Raw genomic sequence first — 22,596 nt, 5'->3', positions numbered from 1 at the left:
GCGTGGGCTGTGCGCTATATCCTGCGTGGGCTGTGCGTTATATCCTGCGTGGGCTGTGCGCTATATCCTGCGTGGGCTGTGCTCTATATCCTGCGTGGGCTGTGCGCTATATCCTGCGTGGGCTGTGCGTTATATACTGCGTGGGCTGTGCGTTATATACTGTGTGGGCTGTGTGTTATATACTGCGTGGGGTGGGCTGTGTGTTATATATTGCGTGGGCTGTGTGTTATATACTGCGTGGGCTGTGTGTTATATACTGCGTGGGCTGTGCGTTATATACTGCGTGGGCTGTGTGTTATATACTGCGTCACAGATGTGTTAAAGGGGGGGTTGGGGGGGCCCACTGAGACTCGTTCGCCCGGGGCCCTCAAAAACCTGGAGCCGGCCCTGGTCGCAAATGTAGTGAGCAGTGTCAGAAAGCTGGGTTTGCGTTTTAGGTCATGGCACTTCCAGCAGAACAAAGACCCCAAACTTACTTCAAGAACCACCCAGAGATGGATGAAAACAAAGCACTGGAGAGTTCTGAAGTGGCCAGCAATGAGTCTGGATCTAAATCCCATTGAAAACTTGTGGAGAGATCTTAAAATTGTTGTTGGGAGAAAACAACAATCAAATATGACAGACCTGGATCAGTTTGCAAAAGAAGAGTGTTCCAGAATTCCAGTTGAGAGGTGTAAAAAGCTTGTTGATGGTTATAGGAAGCGACTGATTGCAGTTATTTATTCCAAGGGGTGTACAATCAAATATTAAGTTGAGGATGGCAACAATTTTGTCTAGCCCATTTTTGAAGTTTTGTGTGAAATTATGTCCAATTTGCCTATTTTTTTCCGTTTTTTTTTTGTGTTGTTCCAATACGCACAAAGGAAATAAAAGTGTATAACAATACATATGTAATTGCAACAATTTTCATTGGAGAAGTACTTCATTTTCTGGAACATTTTCAAGGATTTCTGTCACTTTTGCCCATGACTGTAAATCAAAGTCTTTGTATAACACAGTCATTCGTATTGCATGTGTATTTTTACAGGTTCTGTGCACAAAGATTCACCTTGTGCAAGACATATTATTTATTCACAATACCTGACTTTAGAGCTTTGGCTGCTTTTTCTAGGACAAAAATCTTTTCTGTTTCTGACAGGTCATTGAAGAAGTTGATGTTATTCTCAGTCATCTGTTGTTGCACGGCATCATATAATTTACTTGAAAATTCCTTCCATTCCTATCAATGCAGAGAAAAGGAAATAGATCTATTGGACACCATTACCAAAAGAATTTGTAAAAGCGTTCTGTGTCTCTCTACCTAAATCTTTCTGGCTATGCATATTAGAGTATGTGCGCACGTTGTGGATTTTGCAGTTGCAAAAATCTGCGCAGATTCTGCCTTTTCAACAGCAGAAAACGCTGCTGAAAATCCACACGGTTTTGATGCGGATTTTCATGTGGTTTTCTCTGCAGATTTGTAAGCTAAATAAAGATATATTGCTTAACAACAACAAAAAAAGTGTGATGTAATTTCCTTGTCCAACCTCTTCTTTTACATTCTCCATTGAAGACCATAGTATCATTACATACCATGTTCAAATATAATGTTTACACACACAAAACAAATGTAAGTGAACATATATATATATATATATATATATATATATATATATATATATATATACACGCACACACACAATGGGTACGAAAAGTATTCAGACCCCTTTAAATATTTCACTTTGTTTCATTGCAGCCATTTGATAAAATAAAAAAAGTTCACTTTTTTCTCATTAATGTACACTCTGCACCCCATCTTGACTGAAAAAAACTGAAATGTAGAAATGTTTGCAAATTTATTTAAAGGGGTCTGGATACTTTCCGTACCCACTGTGTATGGGTATATATATATATATATATATATATATATATATATATATATACATATATGTGTGTGTGTCGGCCAGATACCCTCATTAATGAAATGGTACATAAAGAGTTAAAACATAGAGTTGAAACGCAATATCTGCTTATTTAAAAAAAAAAAAATTAAAAAAAATTGTGTGAGCTCCAGCGTAATTTCCATAACCAGCAGAGGGAAAGCTGACAGCTAAGGGCTGATGTTAATATTCTGGAAAGGAGCCAATAGCCATTAAGTTTACCAGGCTATTAATATCAGCTCACAGCTGTTTGCTTAGCCTTCACTGGCTAGTTTACAGGAGAATCCCAGAAAAAAATTGACATGGGTCCCCCTATAAAATTGAACCAGCAAAAGCTAGGCAGATATCTGTGGGCTGATATTAATAGCCTGGGAAGAGGCCATGTATATTGGCACCCCCAAGGCTAAAAACATCAGCTCTCAGCCGCCCCAGAAATTTACTTTCATCTGAAAACAACACCTTGGACCACTGAGGAACAGTCCAGTTCTTTTTCTCCTTGGCCCAGGTAAGAGGCTTCTGGCGTTGTCTATTGGTCATGAGTGGCTTGACCCAAGGAATGCGCGACACTTGTATCCCAAGTCCTGGATACGTCTGTGTGTGGTGGCTCTTGAAGCAATTACTCCAGCAGCCGTCCATTCTTTGAGAATCTCCCCAAAATGTTTGAATGACCTTTTCTTAACAATCATTTCAAAGCTGCTGTTATCCCAGGGGCTTGTGCGCCTTTTTCTACCACACTTTTTCCTTCCACTCAACTTTCCATTAATATGCTTGGATACAGCATTCTGTGAAAAGCCAGCTTCTTTAGCAATGACCTTTTGTGGCTGACATCTGTCAAGTCAGCAGTCTTCCCCATGATTGTGGAGCCCACTGAAACAGACTAAGGGACCTTTTTAAACACTTAGGAAGCCTTTGCAGGTGTTTTTTTTAATTATCCTAATTTACTGAGATAATGACTTTATGGATTGGGTTTTAATGGGTTTTAATTGGTTGTAAGCCATAATCATCAACATTAACATAAATAAACATGTGAAATAGATCACTCTGTTTGTAATGACTCTATATAATGTATGAGGTTCCCTTTTTGTATTGAAGAACTGAAATAAATTATTGATGATATTCTAATTTCGTGAGAAGCACTTGTATATTAGAGTTATCACTTTTTACTAATAATTTTGTATTTATATGGGATTAATTTATTTCAACAGATTATTGCCTGATCACACTTGTGCCCCCCCCCCCTCCCCATGCAGGGGTTATTAACACATCACAATCTACTTGCACTTGCACTTTGGTACATATAAAATATTTCTTATGATTAGATGTGGACATATAGACTAAATTACATGGTAGTTTTTTTGTATTTGATATTTACACTTTGGTATATACAGTATAATATCTGTTCTGACTATATGTGAACATACAAATTTCTCTGTGACTTTTTCTGTATTTTTATGTTTAACCAGACCAACTGATCCCTAATTGGGGACTCGTAGACTTATTTTTTATTTTCATTTATTTCACTATGGAGACACATGCATAGTAGCCCTGTTATACCAACCTGATACACAGGCATACCATTTGACAGCAGGTCTCCTCCCATCTTTCTGTCACATTTTTTTCTCATTATTGTGATGCAAAGTTCTCTTTGTTTCATTCATTTATTTTTACATGACATGATGTGCACCTCCTTTAGTTTCCTTTGCATATTCATTGCTGGCAATCAGGGCCAGACTGGCCATCAGGCAATTCTGGCAAATGCCAGAAGGGCCTGCCTGGCAATGGGCTGCCTTGTCTGCTACGTTATTAGCGGAATCTGTGTTATCAAGACACCCATACTGCAAAGAGTTGTGACGGGGCACAAATTCGCTGACTCATCAGTCACTTACCCCAGCTGGCCATGGGTATCATTAGAAATATTGGTCTCGTAGGAAATCTTGCTTTCCTCCATCCATGGTAATATTAGTAAAATATTCCCATCTGGTGCTTGGGAACAGGGACAGCATGGGCCTGTGTGATTTCAAATGCCAGGGCTGAAATTCAGCCCCAGTCCGTACCTGCTGGCAATAGTTACTGTTTCATAATAAAATTTACATTTTATACATTGATATGACCTGATATTGTTTCTTTTCCCTCTTTTTCCATTTGTTTTACTGTGAATTTCTCACCGATGGTCTCTTTTTGTACTTTTGGTCCAATATATATATGTGTATATACAGCTCTGACAAAAATTAAGAGACCACTGCAAAATGTTCAGTTTGTCTGATTTTTCTCTTTATAGGTGTATTTTTGAGTAAAATGTAAATTGTTCTTTTATTCTATAAACTTCTGACAACATTTCTCCGAAGTTCCAAGCAATAAATTTTGTATTTTTATTCTGACAAAGAAAAATGATCAAAAAACAAAACAAAACAGTGCTTTCAGACCTCAAATAATGCAAAGAAAACAAGTTCATAATCACTTAGAAACAATATTACTAATGTTTTAACTCAGGATGAGTTCAGAAATCAATATTTTGGGGAATAACCATGATTTTTAATCACAGCTTTCATGCGTCTTGGCATGATTTCCACCAGTCTTTCACACTGCTTCTGGCGCAAAAATGTGATGGCTTGTGACTATCCATCATCCTCTTGATTACATTCCAGAGGCTTTCAATGGGATTCAGGTCTGGAGATTGGGCTGCCCATGACAGGGTTTTGATATAGTGGTCTCTTAATTTTTGCCAGAGCTGTATATATATTTGAAATATTTGCAATTAGGCATTTACTAGCATTTGTTTTTACTGTTGTATGAACGTATATGTACAGTATGGGTATGGACCTTTTTGTTCTTTGATGCTCATTGTTAGGCCGGGATCACACACGGCGAGATACAGCCGAGTCTCGCAGGTTAAAACCAAGCTCTGGCGCCGGCACTCCAGAGCGGAGGGTGCAGCCGCATAGCAATACATGGAGCCGCACGCTCCGCTCCGGAGTGCCGGTGCCAGAGCTTGTTTTTAACCTGCGAGACTCGGCCGTATCTCGCTGTAGTGTGACTCCGGCCTTTACGTTAGATTTGCATGGACGTCTGCATGAGCTCTTAGGCTACAGTATGTTCCCATGATGAGTGTTTGGAGAACCTTTGGGCCTTGTGCACACGTTGAGTATTTTTTTTATCAGATAAATTTTTATTGAACATAATAAATGTTATCTATTCATACAACAAAGTGCATTTGTGTTTTTCATTTTAACAAGAAAATATACCCCTTCTCCCCCCTCCCTCCTTCAGATAACCAACCCCAACTTCCCCCCCCCCCCCAAGAAGATCATTTTTATTACAGACAAATTGTATTATTAACATTATTTACCACAACCTCTTAATCATTCCCATTTAGCCATGGCTGCCATAGCTTTTGAAAAAACCCCATCCTATTCCTCTTGGTATAAATGCTTTTTTCGAGCTGGACAATATGATTCACCTGTGCGGTAAATTCTCGTCTGGTTGGAGGTTCCTCCCTAATCCAGTATCTCGCAATCACTTTCCTTGCAACGAAGAGCAATCTAGCTATTGCCATTTTGGCAGTTTCATCGGCCGACAACTCCTCCACATACCCAAGTATACAAACCACTGGATCCCTGGGAATCGCACATCCATAAAGCACTCCAATTTGGTTCAACACTGCTACCCAATATGAAAAGAGCCTGGGGCACACCCACAACATGTGGAGCATACCCGCCTCAGTCTGAGTGCACCTAGGGCACTCAGAATCCAATCTCACTCCGGCTTTGAACAACAAGTCAGGTGTCCTATAGGCCCTATTAACCACATACAATTGCGAGAGCCTCCCAGGCTCACTCATTGACAATTTAGGTATGTATTCCAGAATAGACCCCCATTTGTCATCGTCTATTTCCCCCAGTTCGGCCTCCCATTTTCCTCTAGCTTTAATCGGGTAATCCTCCAAAAATGTGTGTAGTAAATCCCCATATACTTCCGATATAGCCCCCTTTGTTCCATTGTTATTTAGAATACAGTCTAACATGAGATCTTTCTGAACCACTATGGGCCCCCTCTTCCTCTGTGCCTGAAAAGCGTGCTGAACTCTCCTATATTGATACCATTTTAATCCCGGAAACTGAAATTCCTGCCGAAGCGCATCATAAGATCTAAGACTCCCACTGTGAATCAATTGTCCTAATAGCCTAATACCCTTTTCTCTCCATTCTCCCATTCCTTCCATATGGTTAAATTCTTGAAGAGATGAGTTATCCCAGATAGGTGAAAATTCCGTGAAGCCCCCAATTCCCCTAATACGCTTCAGCATCTGCCATACTCTATGAATTAAATTCATGGTGGGAAAGCCGTTCCCCAATTTCCTAAATAGTCCTGATTCCAGACCCAAACTCAAGGGCCATACCCCGCTAATATGCACCAGACTACTGTGACCCATTTCTTCCACTAACCCTTTCCCCCATCCCCTAAGATGTTGGCTCTGTGCAGCCAGAAAGTATAACCATGGGTTGGGTAACGCAAGCCCCCCCTCATCTTTGGGTCTCTGCAAAGTCTCCTGCCTAATCCTCGGGCTCTTCTTTCCCCACACCAACTCTCCAAACATCGATTTCAGCTTACGGAATGTTCTCATCGGGATCCATACCGGAGAATTATGTAGGACATACAAGATCTGAGGCATCACCACCATCTTAAGGAGATTTACTCTTCCTACCACTGACAAATTTAGCTTACTCCAAGCTGAGATCTTAGTGCGTATCTTAGTTACTAAAGGCTCGAGATTAAGTTCCTCAAATCTAGTTAAGGGAAGAGTTACCTGAATCCCCAAATATTTAAACTGAGTGACCACCCTTAATTTTGTATCTTCTTCCACCTCCCTTGTACAATCCACTTCTCTATCTATCTGCATAACGCTCGATTTGTCCCAATTAATAACTAGCCCTGAAATTTGCCCAAATCTCTCGATTAATGCTATTACATTTCTTAGTGGTTCCCCAGAGCTCTCAAGGAAAAGCAGTATGTCATCTGCATATAAGGCGATTTTTTCCTCCATCTTCCCATATAAAAACCCTTTCACCATTTGAGACCGTCTGATAGTCGCTGCCAGTGGTTCCACCGCCAAAGCAAATAGCAGCGGGGACAACGGGCACCCCTGCCTTGTACCTCTAAAAAGCTGAAAGCTGTCTGACATCATATCGTTCACCCTGATTTTGGCCACCGGAGAGGAGTATAGGAGTCTCACCCATGACACAAAGACTGGCCCAAACCCACAACGACTCAGCACCGACCACAGGTATTGCCATTCTATACTATCAAAGGCCTTGTGTGCATCGAGGGAAACCACCACTCTCTTGCCAGCATTATCAGCCGGTATTTGCATATTAAGAAATAGCCTTCTCAAGTTAATGGCAATTGATTTATTAGGCATAAAGCCTGATTGGTCCAAATGAACCACTTTTTCTATCACCCGGGTCAGCCTGTTCGCCAGGGCCTTAGCCAGAATCTTGACATCTGTCGTTAGGAGTGATATCGGCCTATATGACTCCGGCAATCTTGGGTTCTTGTCTGGTTTGGGGATGACCACAATAATGGCCTCCCTCATGGAATCAGGCAATATACCCCTCTCCAGTGACTCCTCAAAGACCTCCAACAACTGAGCCATCAGCTCCTCAGCAAAGTTGCCGTATAGTTCGACAGGAATGCCGTCCGCCCCCGGCGCCTTCCCTCCCGCCATGGACCTCAAGGCCCCCTCCAGTTCCTCCACCGTAAACGGCCTATCCAACCAGTCTCTATCCTCTGTCTCTATTCTAGGCAAGTCTGCCACCTCTAAAAACCTGTCAATTTCTTCTTCTCCCTGTTCCAATCGTGATGTATATAGTTTGCTGTAAAAACCCTTAAATCCTTCCATAATTTGGGCCCCCTGTGTAACAATACTGCCATTTTCCAATTCTAGGGCATGTACATGTGCCGATTCCCTTTGCGCCGATGCCACCACCGACAGCAGATGCCCCACTTTCTCTCCCTCCGCATAAAATGCCTCTCTTTGGAAATTCCTTGTCCTTTCTGCTCTACGTAAGTGTAACTTATTCACCTCCTCCTGAGCCTTCTTCATACGTTTTATGGTGTCCTGTGAGCGCAGATCATTCAATGCAGCCTCCGCTACCTTCAATTCTTCCATTATCGCTTTATCAGATTCCCTTGTTCGTGTTTTGTGCCTAGATATCTCTCTAAATAATATCCCCCTCAAGAATGCCTTCATGGTATCCCACACCACATATTTCGCTGCACTACCTTTATTAATTTGAAAGAACTCCTCCAGCTCCTCCCCTATCTTTCCCATATCCAGAATTTGCAGCCAGAAAGGGTTAATTTTCCACCCCCGCTTAGCTATCTCCCCCTGGCTTTCAATTTTCAGTGTTACCACAAGCGGACTATGGTCCGAGACTACCCTAGCCATATATGCCACCTCCTCCACTAGCCCGTCCATTCCTTCATTGCCCAGGGCCAAATCGATGCGAGACAACGAGCCATATGTCGCCGAATAGCAGGAAAAGCAGTACGTGTCAGTGTTACGGACTCTCCACAGATCCCTCCATGCTACTTCTTTCAAATAACTACCAAACGCTGTCTCATTCCCTTCCGCCCTCAGCTGTGCGTGTTGACCCTTATCCCAGTGATCGTTAATAATGTTATTGACATCTCCCAATATAAGCAAAGGAACTCCTCCCCATCTACCGGCTATATTAAGAATTTCCTGCAGTTTTTTCCCCGAGTACGGTGGAGGAATATATACCGACACTACACATATCAGTTTAGCGAATACTTTACACACTAGGAATACATATTGTCCATCACTGTCTATCGTCACCTCCACCTCCTCAAACGGTACGTTCATGTGCACCAGAATCGACACCCCTCTAGCATAGTTCGAGAACATCGCATGGTACGCCCTCCTCACCCATCTTTTATGCAGTATATCCACTTTTTCTTTTACTAAATGGGTTTCCTGAAGGCATATCAGTGAGGGCCTCTGTTTCAAGATATATTGCAAAATCGCCGTACGCTTTGTATTGTTTGATAGACCTCTAATGTTCCAGCTCAAAATTTTAACTTTATCTCCCATCATATTGCCAAACAATGAAAATATTCTTCTCCCATCCTTTGATCTTCTTCCCCCCTCCCCTAAACTGACCCCTCCCCCCCCCAAACCTCCCCCCCATCCCTCATTATTACAAATTAACCTAAACCTTACCTCTCCCTCCCTCAATAACCTCCTCCCTCACAAAACTCCTACTCCCTCTCTATATGAGAAAAAGGGGAACGTACTAACACTCCTACCAGTGACTTAGAATCCGACACTCACCCACAATAAATTTCCCACTGTTCAACAGTCGTTCCCCTCCCCCCACCCATCTGAAACATAATGTAAAAACAGTTGCGCCGCCGAACACAACCAAAGCGCACTAGTCCTTCAAAACAAGTTACTCCAGTATTCTGTCACAGTGAACCCGTAGCTCAGTTAATTCTGTCAGATGAACACTTTAGACAGAAAATCACTCCTGATCCTCCTCAGCGGTTCCCTTCCGCTTCAATACGCTTCGCGTTCAGATCCAACCAGTGTGACACTTCCTCAGGGCTCTGGAAAAAGTGGACCTTATCCATAGCTACCACGCGTAGTTTTGCCGGATACAGCATAGAATAAGCCAGGCCCAGTTCACGCAGACGTCTTTTAGTCTCTCCAAACTTCATCCTAAGCCTCTGCACAATTGTGGAATAGTCAGGATAGATGGATACTCGATTTCCATCGATGGTTAATTCCTCCATATTCCTGGCCTTCCTCATCAGAATATCTCGGTCTCTATAATTCAGGATTTTAGCCAGAAAGGTCCTTGGAGGGGATCCAGGGGGCAAAGGTCTGGACGGCACCCTGTGCGCTCTTTCAACCGCGAATAACTTAGTGAGACTATCTCCTCCCACCTTAGTTTTCAACCATGTTTCAATAAATTCCGTGGGGTTGTTTCCTTCTGCCTTTTCAGGCACACCAACAATTCTCAAGTTATTCCTACGTGAGCGGTTCTCCAGATCGTCAGTTTTAAGCTCCAACTCTGAAATGCGCTGGATGTATTTTTTCTCCCTTTTAGTCATTTCGGCAATTTGGTCCTCCGCTCCCCCTACACGTTCCTCTAACAGTTCAACTCTCCCCTCCATTTTGTGCATGGCTGAGCGAAACGAGGAGACCTCCCCCTTCAGGCCATCCACCTGAGCAGTTAGGGTTGTTAAAGCAGTCTTGCAAGACAATATAGCAGAGAAAATGTCCCTCAGGGTCGGCTCCGCAGGCTCATCAATACATACAGTTCCCAGCTGTGCTGCACAATCCAGGGCCAGCCCAGCCCCCTTATCTAGTGGGGCATTGCTTATGGCTGGTGTTATGGTGGGTGCTATGCAGGATTCGCTCTCCACCACCTCCCTCTGTGCCCCAGCCTGCTCACCCGTCTGCTCCACTGAGTCCACTGCTCCTCCTGTCACCTCTCCTTCAGCTCCTTGCATCATCCGTCCTGCCTCCTCTGTTCTGGCAAACTGCTCCAGCTTTGCTAGTATTTCTAGCCGCTTCTGGTAAGCAGCGCCTGCCTTTGCCGCCTCCTCCGCTGCGCTGTCGGCGCCATCTTGGGAGCGCGTGCAGCCGGCCACCCCTGCTTCTTTCTGCCTTTTGCGCGTCATTTTCCCCCGGCTCCTGCAACGCGCTTTTCGCTCTCCCTGCTCCCCGGCCACTCAGGAGCTGCTCCTCCGGTGTTTGGCGTTCGGCGGCGCCTTCAGAATCACTTAAATCTCCGTTCGGGCAGCGGGAGAGGTCCGGCAAGCGTCCTCTCACATCTCCTGCTAGGCCACGCTTCACACGTTGAGTATTTGGTGAGTTTTTTTACCTCAGTAAGTCAAAATCAGGAGGAAATCAGTTAGAGGAAAAATATATATACATATATATACACGTCACCGCTTCTGCATTTTTTGCCCACTTTTGATTTTGGCTTACACTTACTGAGGTAAAAAATTCTCAACATGTGCACGTGGTCTTGATGTTACAGTTTTATGCAGCATTTCTATTATGCAAATTACAGTGCATTAGCTACATATTTTCATTGAGGTTTTTAGTGGGGGTTTTTTACATGCGTTTTATTGCATTTTTGACACTGCCTTTTGTCTGATGTTGGTGTGTTATGTTTCAAATAAAGCTGCTTTGTTTTCGATACATCCTGATATTTGGCTATGATACAATTTTATTGATATAGTAGTCATGTACTAATTACATGAATTATTTACTTTTGGATTTTCCGCATCCAATTCATCTCTATGGCACAAGTCTTCACATAAAACTCGGAACCGTAAGAGAAATTGATATGTTGCACACTGTAAGGATTTTCAAGTCTGCTCTCACAAAGAGTGACAGCTGACTTGAACCCCAGGCCTAGGCAACCCATTTAAGCTTTACTTTGTTTAGTAATGGCTATCATTGTAATTACTTGTTGTCACATAAAGTAAGGAAAATACGTATTTGATACACTGACGATTTTACAAGTTTTCCCACATACCAAGAATAGAGAGGTCTGTAATTTTTATTGTAGATACACTTCAACTGCGAGGGCTCATTCCCACTTGCGATGTAATCGGACCTGTGCGATCCAATAAATAATCGGATTGCACTCGGTCGAATGTTAACCTATAGGACAGCCCACATCTGTGATTTTTTTTCTCATGCCGATTAAGCATGGGAAAACAATTGCATCATGCTGTGATTGCCTCTGTGAATCAGATCACACGCACCATATAAGTCTATGGGTGCGTGCAAAACGTGATATCCCAGTGCAGTACGATTCCTGCGAACGCTAGCAACACAGGAGAAGGAGAAATTACTTTCTCCATGTTTTCCACACCTGTTTTGTGATTCTGTCATGCAAGAGTAACGGAACACAGAGCCAGGGCCGGCGTTTGGGGCAGGCAAACAAGGCAGATGCATAGGGCCCCCACCCACAAGGGGGTACCCTGCATCTGCAGCCCCACTATGAAGTGCACAGACACTAAATATTGCTATGCATCCTCTGTAGTCCTGGAGCGTCTCTCTCAAACCCCCTCTACCCCCCTCTTTCACTGCAATGTCTGGTTAGAAGTTGAGAGTGAGGGGGAGGGGCGTCTCACAGCAGAGGACAGAATCAGGCTGGAAGATGCCTGCAGCCCTGTCTGTGTCTCCTCCTCTACATGGCAGCTCCTAAAGCACTGTCCTTGGATCTGCACAAGTGACAGCAGGACTTGATAAGTATACATACGTGGTCAAAATTGTTAGTACCCCTCGATAAATGTCAGAAAAACCCAAAATGGTCACAGAAATAATTTGAATCTAACAAAAGTAAGAATAAATAAAAAAATCTATGAAAATGAACAAATGAAAGTCAGACATTGCTTCTCTACCATGCTTCCACAGAATTTAAAAAAATAAAATAAAACTCATGAAATAGACCTGGACAGAAATGATGGTACCCCTGAAAATAATGTGACAAAAGGGACATGTTAAATCAAGGTGTGTCTCACCTTATATTATAGCTGCAAAGTGAATAATAACCATCAGGGACCCCGAACCAACGGCCTCAGAGCCAGAGGGGATTTAGCAGAGTAGTTTGGGGGATATGTAGGACTTTTTTAATCTCTTTTTATTCTGCCGTTTGTGAGGTAGGATGTAGAAAAAGATGGCAATTCTGCTAATGTTTTCTATTATGTGACTATATGGCCCCCTTCACACAACCATGTATCGTGTTTTTCACGGTTGCCACGTGTACCCTATTTAACCTACGGTGCTGCCCTCATGTCCATATTTTCCCAGCAGCACAGATGACAAGGGCCAATACAAGTGTATAGGTCCATGTAAACATGCCGTACGTGTGCCATTTGTGTTTAACATGGAAAATATGTGAGATTCTTTGTAATTTCATTTCCAGTATCCATACTGGAAAAACATGGATGGCGTAACTGAGGAGGATTGACAGTCATCTTGTGTTTCTTCCACTTTCTGATAATTATGCCAACAGTTGTTGCCTTCTCACCAAGCTGCTTACCTATTGTTCTGTAGCCCATCCCAGCCTTGTGCAGGTCTACAATTTTGTCCCTGGTGTCCTTAGACAGTCGTTTCATCTTGGCCATGGTGGAGAGGTTGGAGTGTGACTGAGTGTGTGGACAGGTGTCTTTTATACAGGTAATGAGTTCAAACTGTAATGTGCTGCTGCAGTGCAGTATAGAGCAATCTCCACCAGGGGGTGCTGGATAAGGAAAGGAGGCTGCACACACAGCACAGCAACACTGAGCAACAACACAGGTAATGAAAGGGACATGAAACAAGCCAAGGTCATACACGGAGATAGCAGCGCGGTACAGAAGGGGCGAGCAGAGAATCGTCGGGGACAAGCAAGACGTCAGAACCTACCGGGAACGTGGTAACCAAAACGTGAGACGGAGACGGAGTCGGGGTACAGGCCAGAGGTCAGAACAAGTCATAAACGGGTGTAGGCAGTCAGAGGCAAACAGGAACACAATAACAGGGATCAGGTCAGGAGCTCAAACTGTGCAGCATGAACTATAGCTGACACTGGCCCAATGGCTGCAGAGGACTTAAATAGCTCAGCCAGCTCCAGGGTGAGGCAGAGAGGATTAACTCCCACATGACCAGTCCAGAGACAAGAGAGCTGAACATAATCTCAGAACTGGATCATGACACAAACAGGTGCAATTAATACAGGTAAATGAGTGCAGAGTAGGAGGACTTATTAAAGAAAAATTAACAGGTCTGTGAGAGCCAGAATTCTTGCTGGTTGGTAAGTGATCAAATTCTTATTTCATGTGTGAGACAGTGAGGGGAATTATATGCAAGGGATGATATGTACCCCCCCAGGAAGCGCATAAAAGCATATTGAGGCTGCTGGAGTGCGTTGCAGTCAGAGACATAACTATAGTTGCAGTGCAGAATAAAAGTAAGTTTGGACTTGGTCAAGCTATTTTGCCAAGGCAGATTTAAGTAAAACCGGCATGGGCTTATATTTTTGGAGTGAACTACAGGATGGTGGTGGGGCAGTTCACTCCTTCCAGCCAGGTCGTACAAGTGGCCCATGGCAACAGATCCCGTTAAAAACCCTGCAGCAAAGGGTTGGGTGTGTCAGTGATGGTTTGCAAGCTGCAGAGCAGGTGGCTCTGTAACATCCGGCTTGTATGTGAAGTCAACACAGAGCCAAGGGAATAGCATGCCTGGCGCCCCCTCAGTGTGACACGGTGGTGCAGTCACCCACTGCAATCGATCTCAGATACGGACTGTTTTGACACCCTGGCTGTGATCCAGAGGATACTGTTTGCTTTTCATTTGTGAGTTTTGGATAATTAAGATATTTGCGTTGAACTTTACTGGGTCCCTGGCTCATCACTGCCCTTTTTCTGCTGTATTAACTCTTGAATTTTTGGAGGATTTTTAGTCCTCTTTTTGAGGACACTTAGGGGTAAAGAAAACTCAGGAACATATACTGCAGCGATTCTTCTGGCCCGGGATTTATGCTGAGGTGCAGAGGTATTGTCAGTCATGTCCTGAGTGTCAACTCACCACACCCACTGCAAATTTCCAGAGTCCATTGGTGCCTCTACCCATTATAGAGGTACCATTTGAGCGAATTGCAATGGATCTGGTGGGGCCTATAGTGATATCCGCCCGTGGCCATCAACATATTCTAGTCATAGTGGGCAATCCCACCCGTTACCCAGAGGCGATACCACTTTATCACACATCGGCAAAACCTATCGACCGAGAGCTGTTTGCAATGTTTTATCACCTTGGGCTACCAAAGGAGATCCTTACAGATCAGTGGACTCCTTTTATGTCCAAGGTGACAAGGGAGCTATGCAAGCTGCTACGGATTAAACAGCTGCGCATGTTGGTGTACTACCCACAGACCGACGGGTTGGTGGAGAGATTTAGTAAGACCCTTAAATTTATGCTGCGAAAAGTAAGTGGTCTCCAAGGACCGAAGAGATTGGGACATGTTACTGCCCTATTTGATGTTCGCTGTCTGCGAGGTACCACAGGCTTCCATGGGATTCTCCCCCTTTGAGCAGTTGTATGGCAGGCATCCTAGGGGGTTGCTGGACGTAGCCAAAGAGACGTGGGAACAGGAGCCAACTCCGCATCGGAGTGTAATCGAGCATGTCGGCGGATTGAAGCAGTCATGCCCATAGTAAAAGAGCATCTAATGGATGCCCAGGCAGCGCAGTGCCGCACATATAATAAAAGAGCCACAGTCCGATCCTTTAAAGAAGGAGATCGGGTGTTAGTGCTAGAGCCAACAGCAAAGAGCAAACTCATGGCCAAGTGGCAAGGGCCATATGACATATGGGAAAAGGTGGGGAAGTGAATTATAGCATGTATCAGCCCGGAAAAAGAAAACCAGAACAACTGTATCCTGTGAACCTGCTAAAAGCCTGGAAGGACCGGGAATGTTTGGGTACGGAAGTGACTGGCCGTACCATCAGAGAACCCTCTGTCACTGGCCAAGGACGCGGCCGGGAGTGAGGTTAAGATAAATGATGCTCTCACAAAACAGCAGCGACGGGAGGCTTGGGCTTTGGTGCAACAAAATAAGGACGGATTCTCAGAACTGCCGGGTCGTACCTCTGTGATCCGGCATGACATTGTCACCAAGCCTTGGGTAAGGGTACAGATGAAACTGCACTGAGTGCCAGAAGCCTGGAGGCAAGCCATCACAGCTGAAGCAAAGCAAATGCTCCAGTTAGGAGTCATCGAGGAATCCCGGAGTGAGTAGGTTAGTCAGATGGGTCATTATGATTTTGTAATGACTTCCGGAAATTGAATGAGGTGCCAAAATTTGACCTTTATCCAATGCACCACGTGGACAAGCTAATTGAGAGACTGGGCAGGGCCCAGTACTTCACCACGCTCAAACTTACCAAAGGTTACTTGCAGGTACCACTGACAGAATTGGCAAAAGAAAAGACCGCCTTTATAATGCCAGAGGGTCTCTATCACTTTGTTGTCTTGCCTTTTGGGTTACATGGGACTCTGGCTATATTCTAGAGCCTGATGGACATAGGGTTAGAGCCTCATCAGACGTACGCATCAGCATATTTAGATGAGATCATCATCTTTAGTACTGACTGGCATACCCACCTGTCCCAGGTACAAACAGTGCTGGATTCTCTCAAAACCCAAAAAATGCATGACAGGACTCATGGAAGCCCGTTACATAAGATATGTGATTGGCCGCAGGGTTATCAAACCCCAAATAAATAAGATTGAGGCAAGGTAAGTACAAAACAGGAGAGGGAGTTCCTCTGCATCATTGGGTACTACTGCCAGTTTATACCCAATTTTGCTGGGAGACCGGCACCCCTAACCAATCTGTTAAATGGTAAGAAGTCAGCTATGGTACAGTGGAACCCTCAAGCGAAGGAAGCGTTCCAGTCCCTGAAGTCGGTATTGTGTGGACAGCCGATCCTCATCAGCCCCAACTTCAAGAAAACCTTTATCGTTCAAACAGATGCCTCAGAGGTAAGCCTAGGAGCTGTACTGTCGCAAGAGGTGAATGGGGATGAACATCCAGTCACCTACTTGAGCAGGAAACTTACCATCGGCAGAGAAAAATTATAGCATAGTGGAGAAGAAGTTCTTGGGAATTAAGTGGGCATTGGAGTCCCTATGCTATTTGCTTTGGAGTCAGTTTCGTTTGGTAACGTACCATTCGCCCCTCGTGTGGATGAGCAATGCAAAAGAGAGGAATGCTCGAGTCATCAGATGGTTCCTCTTCCTACAAAATGTTAATTTTTCAGTGGAACATCGGGAGAAGTCACAGGGAAATGCAGATGCCCTGTCATGGGCACCCTGTATGGTGAAATGATGTTCTACCCCACAAGATTGAACAGAGGGGGGGGAATATGTGATGCAGTGAGATGAATTGTATGTGATGGACAGTATGTATACCACAGGATGCGCATAGAAATGAATTGAAGCCGCTGGAGTGCATTGCAGTCCCAGACATAGCTGTGGTTGCAGTGCAGAATAAAAGTACGGTAAGTGTGGACTTGGTCAAGCTACTTGGCCAAGGCAAATTTAAGAAAACCCGGCATGGGCTTTTACTTTTGGAGTGAACTACAGGATGGTGGTGGGGCAGTTCACTCCTTCCAGCCGGGTCTTACAAGTTGCCCATGGCAACAGATCCCATTAAAAATGTTGCAGAAAAGGGTTGAGTGTATTGGTTTGCAAGCTGCAGAGCAGGTGGCTCTGCAACATCCGGCTTGTGCGTGAAGTCAACACAGAGCCAAGGGAGTTGAACGCCTGGTACCCCCTCAGCGTGACATGGTGGAGCTATAACCCACGGCAACTGGTCTCAGACTGTTTTGACACCCTGGCTACGATCCAGAGGATACCATTTGCTTCTTATTTGTGTGTTTTGGATAATAAAGACATTTGCATTGAAATTTACTGAGTCACTGCCTCATTACTGCATGGTGTGAACACAGTCACACTACACATGTAATGAAATGCTAATAAAATATGTAAAAATCATACAATGTGATTTTCTGTTTTTTATTTTTAGATTTTGTCTCTAACAGTTGAAGTGTACCTACAATAAAAATTACACAACTCTCTATTCTTTGTAGGTAGGAATACTTGCAAAATCCGCACTGGATCAAATATGTATTGTCCCCGTTGTATATCTTTTGGCCAGTCACATGACTCTTTAAATATTGTTTTTATAAAAAAAAATGAATTGGATATTTTTAGGAACATCCAGGAATCCCATGATATCATTTTATAATACTCCTTGATCCTGTGGAATGTAAGCCGGCAAGGGCAGGGTCCTCGCCCTTCTGTATCAGTCTGTCATTGTTAGTTTGTTTACTGTAAGTGATATCTGTAACTTGTATGTAACCCCTTCTCATGTAAAGCACCATGGAATCAATGGTGCTATATAAATAAATAATAATAATAATACAGTTTAATCATGTGTTTAATACCCAACAATCTGCAATGTATTTGAGTTATAGAGGCTTATTTACCTGTAGAGTTTGGATCTGTAATTTAGTTTTTTCCAGCCACATGAGACTTTCTGAGCTCGCTGCCATGCCTTCCCCTGATTTGTATATTACCAGCAAAGAAGTTGCTACAACAAACTATGCAAATCTGTTCCGGATATACAGGCGCAGGCGGAGTACCTGAGTTTATTTACACAGTAAGGAAACAAGATTAACCCAGTATTTGCTGGAAGATCACTGCACACAGTAGCCATGTGTTTATCTCTACACTTATAGAGCGGTATAATAGAATTGGTAATGTACCTTGCCCATAATCCAGACATTAAAGGGAACACATGACTACAGCCCATAAGTCTGATTTGAAGACATCATCTGCATTCACTGTGAACTGAAAACATTTGAATAATTATTAATTACAGTCATAATAATCCATATTAACTTCTTAAAAAAATTACAGACAACTTAATTTTTTTTTTACAGACAGGGTAAAAAAGTCCCTTATGTTTGTGGACTGTCCTGGTTTAATGTCATTTTTTTTTATAATGCCAATATGTGTATAATCAAATAATTAAAGTTCTTGTACACTCACATCCCACTACATTAATAGTTGTATAGGTTTTCAAGGAGCATAATAAAAAAAGTTACCTTAGCATCTGGAAATATTGTGAAAAAACAACCAGACATTAGTCACCTGCTAAATCTCTAATCAATTGTTCTGTTTGATGAATCCTGTCATAAATCACACTCTGTGAGTATCTCCAGGCTCTTTATTCACATCATGTCTCAACCTCCATTACATGAAATCCGAGTACAACAACATCCAACAATTGTAATAGAAAGCTTGCCTAGCTTGATTCTTCTGTAATTTAGCTTCGATGTTTCCCAGCAGCTTTGGCTCTTACAGATGACACGCAGTTGGTACTAGTGTCTTTGTACGCCTACTCATGAGCCTCTAGGCCTTGGGTGGGTGTGTTTCTATGATCCAGTATAGACAGATATACATCAGCACCCGCCTGGTTTGCTTTCTGCATGAGTCTTTTGGCCATTTTTACTGCTGACTCTGCTTTCCCATTACTCTGAGGATATCTTGGAGAAGACGTCTGGTGTTCAAATTCCCATTTATTACTGAAAGTTTTGAATTCTTCCGACGTAAACTGTGCTACATTGTCAGAGAAAACGACATCTGGAATGCCATACCTGGCAAAATGGGCCTTGAGTTTTTTGAATCACTGTTCTCGCCCTTGTGTCCTGCACCAAATCAACCTCCCAGAAGTTAGAGAAATAGTCCACTGTAATCAGGTATTCTTTGTCATTCCATGTGAACAAGTCTGTTCCTATTTTTGACCAAGGCCTATGGGGAATTTCATGAGGTTGCAATGTCTCCTTTGGTTGGTTATCATAGCAGGATGCACATATTTCACATTGTGCTATGTAGTTTTTTATGTGATCATTAGTGTTGAGCATTCCGATACCGCAAGTATCGGGTATCGGCCGATACTTGCGGTATCGGAATTCCGATACCGAGATCCGATACTTTTGTGGTATCGGGTATCGGTATCGGATACATAGGGATGTGTAAAATACAGAATTAAAATAAAAAATATTGATATATTTACCTCTCCGGCGGCCCCTGGTGAGTCCGCGGGTAACCGGCAGGCTTCGTTGTTCAAAATCAGCGCTTTTAGGACCTGAGAAACACGTCCCGGCTTCTGATTGGTCGCGGGCCGCCCATGTGACCGCCACGCGACCAATCACAAGCCGCGACGTCACCGCAAGCTATTAGCGCGCTCATTTTTGAAAAATGAGCGCGTTAATGACTTTCAAAGACGTAGCGGCTTGTGATTGGTCGCGGCCACGCGACCAATCACAAGCCGCGACGTCACCGCAAGCTATTAACGCGCTCATTTTTAAAAATGAGCGCGTTAATGGCTTTCAAAGACGTAGCGGGTTGTGATTGGTCGCGGCCGCGACCAATCACAAGCCGCGACGTCACCGCAAGCTATTAACGCGCTCATTTTTAAAAATGAGCGCGTTAATGGCTTTGAAAGACATAGCGGGTTGTGATTGGTCGCGGCCCGCGCGACCAATCACAAGCCGCTATGTCTTTCAAAGCCATTAATGAGCGCGCTAATAGCTTGCGGTGACGTCGCGGCTTGTGATTGGTCGCGGCCACGCGACCAATCACAAGCCGCTATGTCTTTCAAAGCCATTAACGCGCTCATTTTTAAAAATGAGCGCGTCAATAGCTTGCGGTGACGTCGCGGCTTGTGATTGGTCGCGGCCGCGACCAATCACAACCCGCTACGTCTTTAAAAGCCATTAACGCGCTCATTTTTAAAAATGAGCGCGTCAATAGCTTGCGGTGACGTCGCGGCTTGTGATTGGTCGCGGCCGCGACCAATCACAACCCGCTACGTCTTTGAAAGCCATTAACGCGCTCATTTTTAAAAATGAGCGCGCTAATAGCTTGCGGTGATGTCGCGGCTTGTGATTGGTCGCATGGCGGTCACATGGGCGGCCCGCGACCAATCAGAAGCCGGGACGTGTTTCTCAGGTCCTAAAAGCGCTGATTTTGAACAAAGAAGCCTGCCGGTTACCCGCGCTGAGTTCAGGGGCCGCCGGAGAGGTAAATATATCAATATTTTTTATTTTTATTCTTTATTTTACACCTCCCTATGGATCCCAGGGCCTGAAGGAGAGTTTCCTCTCCTTCAGACCCTGGGAACCATGAGAATACCTTCCGATACTTGATGTCCCATTGACTTGTATTGGTATCGGATATCGGTATCGGCGATATCCGATATTTTTCGGGTATCGGCCGATACTATCCGATACCGATACTTTCAAGTATCGGACGGTATCGCTCAACACTAGTGATCATTCATTCCTGGCCAATAAACTGATTCTCGTGCACGACGTAGGCATCCTTCCATGCCTAAGTGAGAAGAGTGCAATGTCTTCAATATGCCTCTTCTGAGAACTTCAGGTATAACAGCCCTGTCTCCTTTAAAGATGATTCCTTGCTGCACTGACAATTCATCTCTTATGTGGAAGAATGGTGAGACTTCCCTCGGAGCATGCTACTTGTATTTTGGCCAGCCCTGCAAGATGACAGTCTTTAAACTCTGGAGACTTTTATCCTTCTCTGTAAAAGTCTGGATTTGCTTGACCTTTTCTTTTGACACTGCAAGGTAGTTACACATATTGATGGTTTCAATGTCTTCCTCCTCATCATTTGTGATAGGAAGGTAAGCTCTGCTTAGCGTATCTGCAATCAGTAAGTCTCTTCCTGGACAGTACCCGATGTCAACATCATATTTCTGAAGTTGCAACAGCATACGCTCTAGTCTCTTTGGGGCATTTAGTAATGGTTTCTTTGTAATGCTCTCCAATGGTTTGTGATCCGACTGCACTGTTACCCGTCGACCGTAGGTGTACTGGTGAAACTTCTCCATCCCAAATACCACAGCCAGTAGTTCCTTCTCAATCTGCGCATATCCCTGCTCTGTTGTTGTAAGGGCTCTGCTTGCAAATGTAATTGGCTGTTTGTTCTGCATTAATGTGGCTCCAAGGCCTTTTTCCGAAGCATCACATTGTACCACCACTTCTCGATCTGGATCGAAATACTTTAGGGTTGCTGTATCTGCAATGGCATTCTTTACTGCTCGGAAAGCCGTCTCCTGGCTTTCTGTCCATTCCCAGCGCACATCTTTGTGAATTAGCTGTCTCAGTGGCTCACACATGTCTGACAGATGGCTGCAAAATTTTGAGAGATAATTCACCATGCCCAAAAATCGTTGTACTCCAGAAATATCAGTAGGGGTAGGCAAATCTTGTATTGCTCTCACCTTTTCAGGATCCACTTTGACCCCAGTTGAAGTCAGTCGATGACCAATATAGGCCACTTCTGTCATTTTCAATTTGAATTTGTCCAAATTCAGCTTTATGTTTTTTTCTCTGCATCTGTCCAAAAATTGTATCATCTTCTGATCGCGATCCTTGATTGCAGATTCCATATTTTTACCTTCTCCCACTACTAGGATATCATCCGCTATTGTCTTCACTCCAGTGAGTCCTTCCAAAGCCTGCATCAATTTCTGCTGGAATATCTCTGGAGCAGGTTTTAGTCCCATGGGCATTTTCAGCCATTTAAAGCGTCCAAATGGTGAAGAAAATGTCAATAAACTTGAATCTTCAGTCAGGGCCACATGCCAGAATCCATTTTTTACATCACATACAGAAAATATTTTAGCCTTTGATAAATCTGGTAGAACATCATCTAATGTTGGCATTGGGTAATGATTTCGTTTCAGCGCATTGTTGAGTGGCTTAGGATCAATACATATTCTTAACTTGCCCGATGGTTTCTGCACTATGACCAAACTGCTGATCCAATCTGTGCTCTTATGGATTGGTGCTATCATGCCTCTTCTCTGTAGATCTTGCAGTTCTACTTTCAGAGATTGCATTAACGCTACAGGCAATCTTCTTGTAGGTAATCTGGTGGGCTGCACTGTGTTGTCAATTTCTAGCCTATATTTACCTTCAAAGCATCCATCACCTTCAAATACATCAGCATACTCTGCTTTTATTTTCTGCATGTCCAAGTTGTGCTCTGCAT

The 22,596-nt window shown here is 43.7% G+C and overlaps 1 protein-coding gene across 1 annotated transcript in view; it reads right to left on the bottom strand.

The window, feature by feature from the left end:
- The window catches only part of LOC138672764 (uncharacterized), a 143,877-nt gene extending 125,778 nt beyond the window's left edge, over positions 1–18,099 (bottom strand). Inside the window, exons 1-2 of the mRNA XM_069761099.1 lie at positions 18,000–18,099; positions 1,081–1,219 (exon numbers count right to left, since the gene is read on the bottom strand). Coding sequence (XP_069617200.1) covers positions 1,081–1,219; positions 18,000–18,065 — 205 coding nt within the window. The 5' untranslated portion in view covers positions 18,066–18,099. The remainder of the gene's footprint in view (positions 1–1,080; positions 1,220–17,999) is intronic.
- Between the last annotated feature and the right edge of the window lie 4,497 nt (positions 18,100–22,596).

Source organism: Ranitomeya imitator, chromosome 3, assembly GCF_032444005.1.
Source record: "Ranitomeya imitator isolate aRanImi1 chromosome 3, aRanImi1.pri, whole genome shotgun sequence".
Lineage (NCBI taxonomy): Eukaryota > Metazoa > Chordata > Amphibia > Anura > Dendrobatidae > Ranitomeya > Ranitomeya imitator.
This window is presented reverse-complemented; position numbering and strand designations above follow the sequence as displayed.